The sequence below is a fragment of the Cryptomeria japonica genome, chromosome 10 (genome assembly GCF_030272615.1).
Source record: "Cryptomeria japonica chromosome 10, Sugi_1.0, whole genome shotgun sequence".
In the NCBI taxonomy this organism is placed as follows: Eukaryota; Viridiplantae; Streptophyta; class Pinopsida; order Cupressales; family Cupressaceae; genus Cryptomeria; species Cryptomeria japonica.
The window spans coordinates 290,026,888-290,035,728 of NC_081414.1; the positions used below are offsets into that span (position 1 = coordinate 290,026,888).

Sequence of the window (8,841 nt, forward strand, 5' to 3'; positions counted from 1 at the left end):
TCTCAGTAATGTTAACATTGAGGTTCTTGAGAAGGGGATGGATGAACATCTCTTCCTTAAGGAAAAGGACCTACTCTCTAAGTATGAGAAGATGTTGTCTTATGAAGAGATCTTCTGGAAACAAAAATCTAGGGAGACTTGGCTGAGTGATGGGGATCAGAATACCAAGTTCTTCCACAATAGTACCAAGCAGAGGAGAGGAGTCAATCGAATTTCTAAAATCAAGAATTTCCAAGGTTCCATCCTATCTGAACTGGATGAGGTTGTCTCTGAGGCAGTCAGGTTCTTTGATAAAACCTTAAATAATTTTGAAGGCTCCAACCTTAGGGGCCAACTCAATATTATTAAGAATCTCCCAAAACTCATTACCGATGACCACAACATAGTCCTGTTAAAGAAATTCTCTGAGGAGGAGGTCAAATCTGCCCTCTTCAAGATGAATCCGGATAAGGCTCCGGGCCCGGATGGCTTCCCCACTAGCTTTTTCCAAAAATGTTGAGGTTTTATGGGGACAGAAATTACGGATGCCTTAGAAGGTGTGAGGAATTCTGGTAAGATTCTCAAAGAGATCAACAATACCTTCCTCGCCCTCATTCCAAAAAAAGAGGATCCTGATAGCTTTAATGACTTCAAACCAATTGCTCTCTGCAACACTTTGTATAAACTCTTAACTAAAACCTTAGCAACCAGACTCCAGAATCTCTTTCCCTTTATTATTAGCGAAGAACAAATTGGCTTCATAGCGGATAGATCAATCTATGATGGGGTTATTATTGCCCAAGAGGCCATTCACTCGGTCTAGCTCAATAGGGCCCCAAGCATGCTAATCAAATTGGACATTAGTAAAGCATATGACAAAGTTGACTGGCGCTTCCTATGCAAATGCATGGAGGCCTTTGGCTTTTCCAAAACTTGGATCAACCTTATCTTTGAATGCATATCCACCCCTAAATTCTCGTTTCTAGTTAATGGCTCTCCGGAAGGTTTCTTTAGCAGCTTGAGAGGGCTCAGGCAAGGAGATCCTATGTCCCCCTTCCTCTTCATCATCATGGCTGAAGCCCTAGGTAGATCCATCTCCATGGCCAAAGAGGAGGGGAGGATCCAAGGTATCCCCATCACCAGTGGCCTCCCTCCTTTCACCCACCAACAATTTGTTGACGATACAATACTTTTTGGGCAAGGTTGTGCGAAGGAAGCTCGTGCCTTCAAAGGCATCCTCAATTCCTACATGTTAGCCTCGGGTCAAGAGGTGAATTTGGCTAAATTTGTAGTTTTTTTGTTCAACATAGACCCCTATTTAGGAAAAGAGATCTGCAATGCCCTGGAAATTAGTCAAGGAACCCTTCCTTGTAAATATCTAGGCATCCCCCTTGATAGGGGCAGGAGATCCTCAAATTTATGGGACAACTTGGTGGACAAAATCAAGTCTAGGATTAGCTCCTGGAAGGGGAAATGGCTTTCATCGGTTGGTAGGGCAACTTTGGTTAGAAATTAGTATTATTAGCTATGCCCATTTACCAGCTCTCCTGCCAACATTTGTCTTCTTCCAAACTTGCTGAGCTCAACAAGCATCTCGTGACCTTTTTTTGGCAAGGTGCTAATAGTAGCCACAAAATTTCACTTATTTCTTGGGACAAGATATGTACATCTAAAGAAGATGGTGGTGTTGGCATCAAAAACCTTCGGGATCAAGGTAGAGCCTTGGGTGCCAAGCTGGTCTGGAGACTGTTCAGAACTCCTCACCTCAAATGGGCAAGATTACTGAACCAGAAATACCTCAATGGAGAAGATCCCATCCAAATATTCAGAGAGACCAATCCACCCAGAGGATCTTGCCTTTGGAATTTTATGCTGGACTGCAGAAAGATTATCTCTGACAGGCTTACCTGGAACCTGGGATCCGGGGATAAAGCCCTTTTTTGGTCTGATTCTTGGGGCGGCTATAAGGCCATTGAAAACCTCCACGACTTTGGTGCCACTGGAGTCCTTCTTGAATCACATAGAGGACCCTTGTTAAACAATTATCTCTCCCCTTAAAAGGAAGGGACTGGATGGCAGTGGATTGAAAGGGAAGATGAAGCTATCCCGGAGAGGGACAAGCATATACTTATGTCGATTCTCAAATCTAGGAACATTGTCTTAGGTCATAATAAGGACAAGCTCGTATGGGAGGGCTCCTTAAGAGGGGAATACAACTCCAGGGATGGGTATTCTCACATCTCCAAAGCATTTTTAAGACCTAAGACAGAGCTCCCTCTGAATCTCTGCTGGGATAGAAACTGTCTGCCCAGGGCAGACATCTTCTCCTAGCTTGCGATTCAAAACAAGCTCCTAACTGCGGACAAATTTAGGTGAATGGGATATGAGGGCCCTAGCAGATGTCCTATGTGCGAGGCAGACGAGGAAGATACCAATCATATCCTCCTTAACTGCCCCCTTTGCTCACCAATGTTGGATATGGTTCACCAATAAACTTGAATTGTCTGCAGCCTTCCCCCACACCATCTTAGGTATGCTCAAGGCCTGGCCTCTCCTTAGGTGGGGTTGTCTCTTTGAAGGTTTATGGAAAGTTCTCCCATCATCCATAATGTGGGAACTATGGAAGGAGAGAAATAGACGTCTCTTTAAGAATGAAAAGCTAGGGGTCCTCAGAATCATTACTAAGATAGAGTCAACTGTCACTGAGCTCATGAACAACAGACTTTCCTCAGGCTCATTAAAAAATGCCTCTATATCTTATTGGGATGAAAAGATGAAAAAATGTTGGGAGGGCTTATCCTTCCCTCCCTTTGTAGGAGTTGGCCCTACTGGTAGCCTTCAATCAAGGGCGACATGTAGTTGGCAGCCCCCAGGTGAAGGGTGGGTGAAGCTAAAATTTGATGGGGCATCCCGGGGCAATCCAGGGCAAGCCGGGATAGGATGTGTTGTTCATAATTAGGAAGGCAAAGAAATAGCAACCTTGGCTTCTCCGGTTGGCATCAACACCAACAATTGGGCGGAACTAATGGCCCTGGTGGAAGGTCTGCTCTTGTGTAGGAAACTTGAAGTTAAATTCTTAGAAATCAAAGGAGACTCAACTATAATTGTCAATGCCTTAAGGAAAGGGAGCATGCCTAACTGGAAACTTAATACCCTGATGTCAAAAGCTCTGGACTTATGCAAAGGTTTTGATAGATATACAATCAATCATATTTATAGGGAAGGCAATAAAAGAGCGGATGAGCTTGCCAACATGGGAGCTGATGGCATTAAGCTCCTTTCTATGCCAACCTAAGGCTAGCCCCTCCTTTTTTCATGTCCCAGTGTTCGTCTTCTGGTCTTCCTTCCCTTACGTGTCTCTTACCTAGACCCTCGTATCAGCCCCCATAGTCAAACCTTCCCCTGAACCCTACACTGTTGCATTGACATTTAGACAACTTTGCATTTAAAGTTTTCCCATATTCTTTTTCTCCCATACTTTAACTCAGGGAGCTAGGCTTAATCCCTTGATTTTCATCTTAATTACACTCATCTCTCCTTTTCACCCATTTAGTCCTCCCACCCTCGAGATCGCGGAGTGGCCCCTCTGATAACATTTCTATATTCTAACTTGGTAATTTTCATTTATATCCACCTTGAGTCAACCATCCATCCTCGTATTCAGCCACACTATCGGCATATATATACATTTATGTGTATATCTATATATTCAAACAAAATCTCTCACTCCTGCAATCCAGAACCCTTTTTAGAACTATCTGGGACAGAGTAGCTCTCCCATCCCTGACGCTCATATTATTACCCTCTTGTCAGATAATTATTAATCCTATATATACTTTTATAAACATATATAGACATATATATATATATATATATATATATATATATATATATATATATATATATATATATATATATATATATATATATATATATATATATATATATATATATATATAAGGATATATTTTTCGGTCTCAAACTTTCTCTAATATAAATATCTATATCAGATTTGATCTCCCTTTCTCATATAGATATTTACTCAATTTTATTTTTTCATACTCTTATATATATATATATATATATCTCGGTAGGTTTAGAACCTTGTATCCTCACTTCCAGATATTGAGAGTCATTTTCTTATTTAAATATTTCCCCTTTCATGCACGATTATTTGCTTAAATCCTCATTTATTTGTTCTTTTTATATTTATATATTCTTAGAGTCATTTTTTAATATACAATCTTTTATTTATTTTTCAAGGTATACCTCCTCTCTCCTTTCATCCTCTTCTAGATAGGTTTTAGATACTCATGTAGATACTTCACTTTTATACATATATACCTACTCATTCTCACTTATATATATTCAATTATTTTTATTTATTTTTTTGTTCGCTCACTTATATATATATATATATATATATATATATATATATATATATATATATATATATATATATATATATATATATATATATATATATATATATATATAATTTCATTCACATATACACTTTTATATATATTAAGCATTTATATGGGCATTTTAGCAGGCCTCATTTTCTCCCTCTTGTTGCTCTGTCTGGATAAGTTTTAGGACTAGAAGGAGGCAAAACCAGACATTAATAAGCTTAGGTATATAAACATGTTATCATATCTAGCATTTAAATATATGCGTCATGAGTATATAGCTAATATTATTAACGTAGATACGACCTTCCTCTAGGACTAAAGCTTAGCTAGCTATTTGCTACTCTATTTTTCATCTTTCGATCCCCTATATTTGGCAAGCTACAACTGACGTATGAGATATAATTGTCGGAAATCACACGTCAACTCCCTTTCTTGATCAAATCCTCTTGACGACTCTTTTGCATAGTCGATTTTGATGTTCCCTTAGTGATGTGACAGTTGAGGTACCCTTTGCCTGATGGCTTAAGGCAGTGGTAATAATGATCTTGATCCTTGAAGATTGCACTCAACGCATTTCATCAACTCATTAAGTAGTTTCTCATTATGTAGCTTTAAGAGTGCGAGTCCTATTTTAGAATACTAAGTTGGTCTTCTCTGTCATTTTTCTGCTAAGCTACAATGGATACTACTCTTAGGCTTTTGGGGTTGAAACACCAGATGGCCTTCGTTGGCGAGATCAAGGATGAGAGGCTGAGAGGCATTCTTGCCCAACAGAACCCTTTGATCTCTGGAGCGGTAATGAAATTTCTAGGGAAGGAATTCATTATGAATGAGGACCGAACCAGAGCAAATTCAGACATTGCAACAATGTTTTTAGCCCTTGCAATGCATTTTGAGAAGGATAGGGACATTGTGGTGAAATTATGCAAGAAGGTTTTCATCAAAGACGTCCTCGGTGAATTAGAACGAGTGATGGTCAATATAGATGAGGAACTCACAACTCCCAAACCCTGAGGTTATGACATCCTTATCAAGAAGAATAACCCAGTTCCTCGCTCCCCCATTCTGGTAATTGATGACCCTGTGGCCTTCGAAGTTCTTCGTCCTGTTAGAAGCAGAAATCTCCTATTTCTCTCTTGGTTTCTCCAAGTTAAGAAACCCCCACGAGAGAAATGGCTGTTGAACTATCTGGAGGCGGAGAATATTATAGTTATCCCTGATCATGTGCCTCTCCCTCGTTCCCCTGATGTTCCTTCAGCAGCTTCACCAGCGAGCACCAGTTCCCTGCCCCCCCACAAGCCAAGCAAGAAAGGTTGAAGTCCCTACGGGGTGGCAAGCTTCGAGGTTTCTATTTTGTTATTAGAAGAAAACCTTTTTTAGTTTTCAGCAGTATCAGAATACTTTTATGTGATATATTTACTAGCTTATTATTCTCTCAGATAGGAATGCCTCATAAATGATTTATCAAAACTTTTTCCGATGGACTTGAGGTGGTATTGCCTCTTTGCTGTTTATGGGACTCATATATTTTTGAACATATGTAGACATGCAGCCATATATCCATGATTAATATATAGATATTTGTATATATGATTGTATAAATGCAAATTGGGGATCTTTCAATCTCTGTTTCTTATGAGTTTTTTCCAGCACTCTCAGGTGGGGCCTGCTTACTTAGGTCTTTCATTTCTCTTTTAGTTGTCCTTTACCTATTATGAATAGTAGCGCTAGCTTTGCTTGAGGGGCTTAGCTACCGTTGAAAAGTAAATAACCAGGCACCTACATTTAAGGATATTTTCTTACAGCTGCGATCTTTTTGAAACGTCTCATGTTTAATTACTTTGGGAAGTTTCAACTTAGCTTTAAGATTTCGTTAAAGCGTTTATGCTCTGCTACATTTTCATCTATGTATGATCCGTCAGTCACCGTCAGGCTACCTAGGCCCTTCATGAGTGCATTTTTGGTTCTATATATATATATTTCTTTTCTTTTCTTTTATCTTTCAGGATTTTTATAGACATTCTTCTATATAACTATATTTACATGTAGTTAGGAAAATTTATGTTCATTTATTTTCTCCTTGCTCCTGCCCTTCTCTTAGTATCTGTAATATACAGTCTCAGTTGTATATTTCTTTCCGCATCCCCCTCTCAATCTTATTTTCTGATCTTCAGTAATAATAGGGTATAATGACGCTGGGTCGCTTTAACTTACCCCCGAGGCTCTGTTTAATAGGGTCTCTGCTCAACTTCTCTCCTTTCCTTGTGTCTGTTCGGTCTTAGGCTCTCAAGATCTTTCATGGCCGCATCTTGGGCTATTCATAAATTCTATATTTACATTTACTCTTATATATATTTATATAAATATATACATATTCATATCCACATATATATATATATATATATATATATATATATATATATATATATATATATATATATATATATATATATATATATATATATATATATATATATATATTCTTTATTCCTCTTCAACTTTTTCTTTTATTTTTTAGAATTATTTCCAATCTTGCATCCATTTAGAGTCCCATTTGTTTTTATCGACCTCTTTCTCAACCTTTTTAGCTAATAGTCTCAGATGTTTATTTCATTATTACTCTCTCATACTTAGCTCTTTCTCTAAGCATTCTCCAGCTTGATCTCTATAGGTAGGGGGCTGATCCTATATTATCTCACTTTAGTTCTTGTTTTAAAATCTTTGAAGAATTGCAGCTCCCCGCGTTCTCTTTGCAGAAATATTCAAGACCCTACCTCATCTATTAATACTAATCTATCTCCATCTCCGAAGGGTATTTATCATCGAATTTATACTATGCTTCTAAGTTTTTTGAGACTAACTCCTTGAGTTTCTACATCTTAACAGGGTGTTCTCAGGCAGGTATTCTTATTGTATCTTGGAATTCATTCATTAATAGGGATAGCATCTGGGCACATAAACAAGAGGTGGTAGACAAATGATTCATAACTTTGGGTGGCCAAACCTCAAATAGGGGGGCTTTATCTTCAATCTTGGCTTATGAATGATATATCGACTTATAACTTAGAAAAATGAGGTCAAGCACTTAGAAACAATTCGGAAGGATCTCTAACCTTGCTGTTTATAATGTTCTATCTATATCTCTTGGTATATGTTCTGTAATGATAGGTCTTGCAGGATAATTGGCTGAGGGAGCTCCCTAGCTTGACAGATAAAATTCTCTTGTATTAAATGTTACTAATAATCTAGGCAAGTTATTGAATACTAACCATGCAGATGGAGCAGAGCCATCTCTAATCAAAGATCAGGAACTATAAGCAATCACAACTCAAATCCAAAGCCATGGTTCAAGGTTTTCGGTGAGAAATGAAAATTGTAATCAAGGGCTTGTAAGGGAGAGAAACATCCTCCCACCTGCTCACCCTAGCTCGGGGTGCTGATGTATGATTAGAATTTGTAACTCATTGTATGTAGAGATTATCTGGGCTACGGTCTTGGGCAAGGCCGAAGGTTTTCTCGCCTCCACTCTTTCCTACCGGCGCCTACACGAGTGGAGTAATGTAAACTTTTAAAAATGATTAATAAAATTTTTGGCCTCGGCCTCTTACCGATAAAAAAAAATAAAAAAAAAATAAAAAAATACACAAATATATACATTTTTCACCATTACACCTGTTCAATTGCATACACAATTAATAATAATAATAATTACTAGAATCAAACCTGTTAAAAGGCATGGCTGGGTTCAATCCAGTTCTTCGATGTAGCCTAAAATGTTGTGGGAAAAACCTTCGGAAGGTTGGGTGAAGGTAAATTTTGATAGTGCCTCAAAGGGTAATCCAGGACCGTTAGGGGCGGGATTTATTGTCAGGGATTGGTGTGGTAAGGTTTTGTTTCTAGGAGCGAAAAATGTGGATCTGGGACTAATAATGTAGCGGAAGTAAATGCGACGTTGATGGCAGTAAGCTTTTGTAGGCAAATGGGTGTGAGGAAATTACATCTTGAAGGTGATTCGTTGGTGATCATAGAGGCAATCATGAAGGGATCGATTGAGGTGTGACATCTGCAAAACCACATTCATAACTGTATACACATAAAAATGGCTATGAACAATTAAATAAATATTTAATATTTATTTAATAATTATTCTTCTATTAAATAAATTATTTGAAAATATTATTTTATTTAATTCATTTCATATTCTTCTATTAATTAATTTAATTGAAACATTTTATCAATTAATACGTTATATCCTTTTTTTCTAATCAGTTAATTAAATATCTAATATTTAATTATTCCTCTATCTACTATCCTACAGTCTCATTAATTAATAATTTCTTAATTATTTAACCCCTTTCCAACTCACCTTTCCATCTCCACTTTGCCAACTCATCTATCACGTGGCTAAATTAATTCGATAAAATAAAATCATTTATTAGACACTTAT

General features: G+C 37.6%; 1 protein-coding gene across 1 annotated transcript; it reads left to right on the forward strand.

Annotated features, from left to right (window-relative positions):
- Nucleotides 1-1,506: 1,506 nt before the first annotated feature.
- On the forward strand, nt 1,507-2,037 carry LOC131858911 (uncharacterized mitochondrial protein AtMg00310-like). The gene has a single exon (XM_059212396.1). The coding sequence runs from the start codon at nt 1,507-1,509 to the stop codon at nt 2,035-2,037; it is 531 nt and encodes a 176-aa protein (XP_059068379.1).
- Nucleotides 2,038-8,841: the final 6,804 nt, after the last annotated feature.

Bases quoted from the DNA above. Each gene is read 5' to 3' on its own strand.
- LOC131858911 (XM_059212396.1), top strand. From the start codon at position 1,507: ATGCCCATTTACCAGCTCTCCTGCCAACATTTGTCTTCTTCCAAACTT.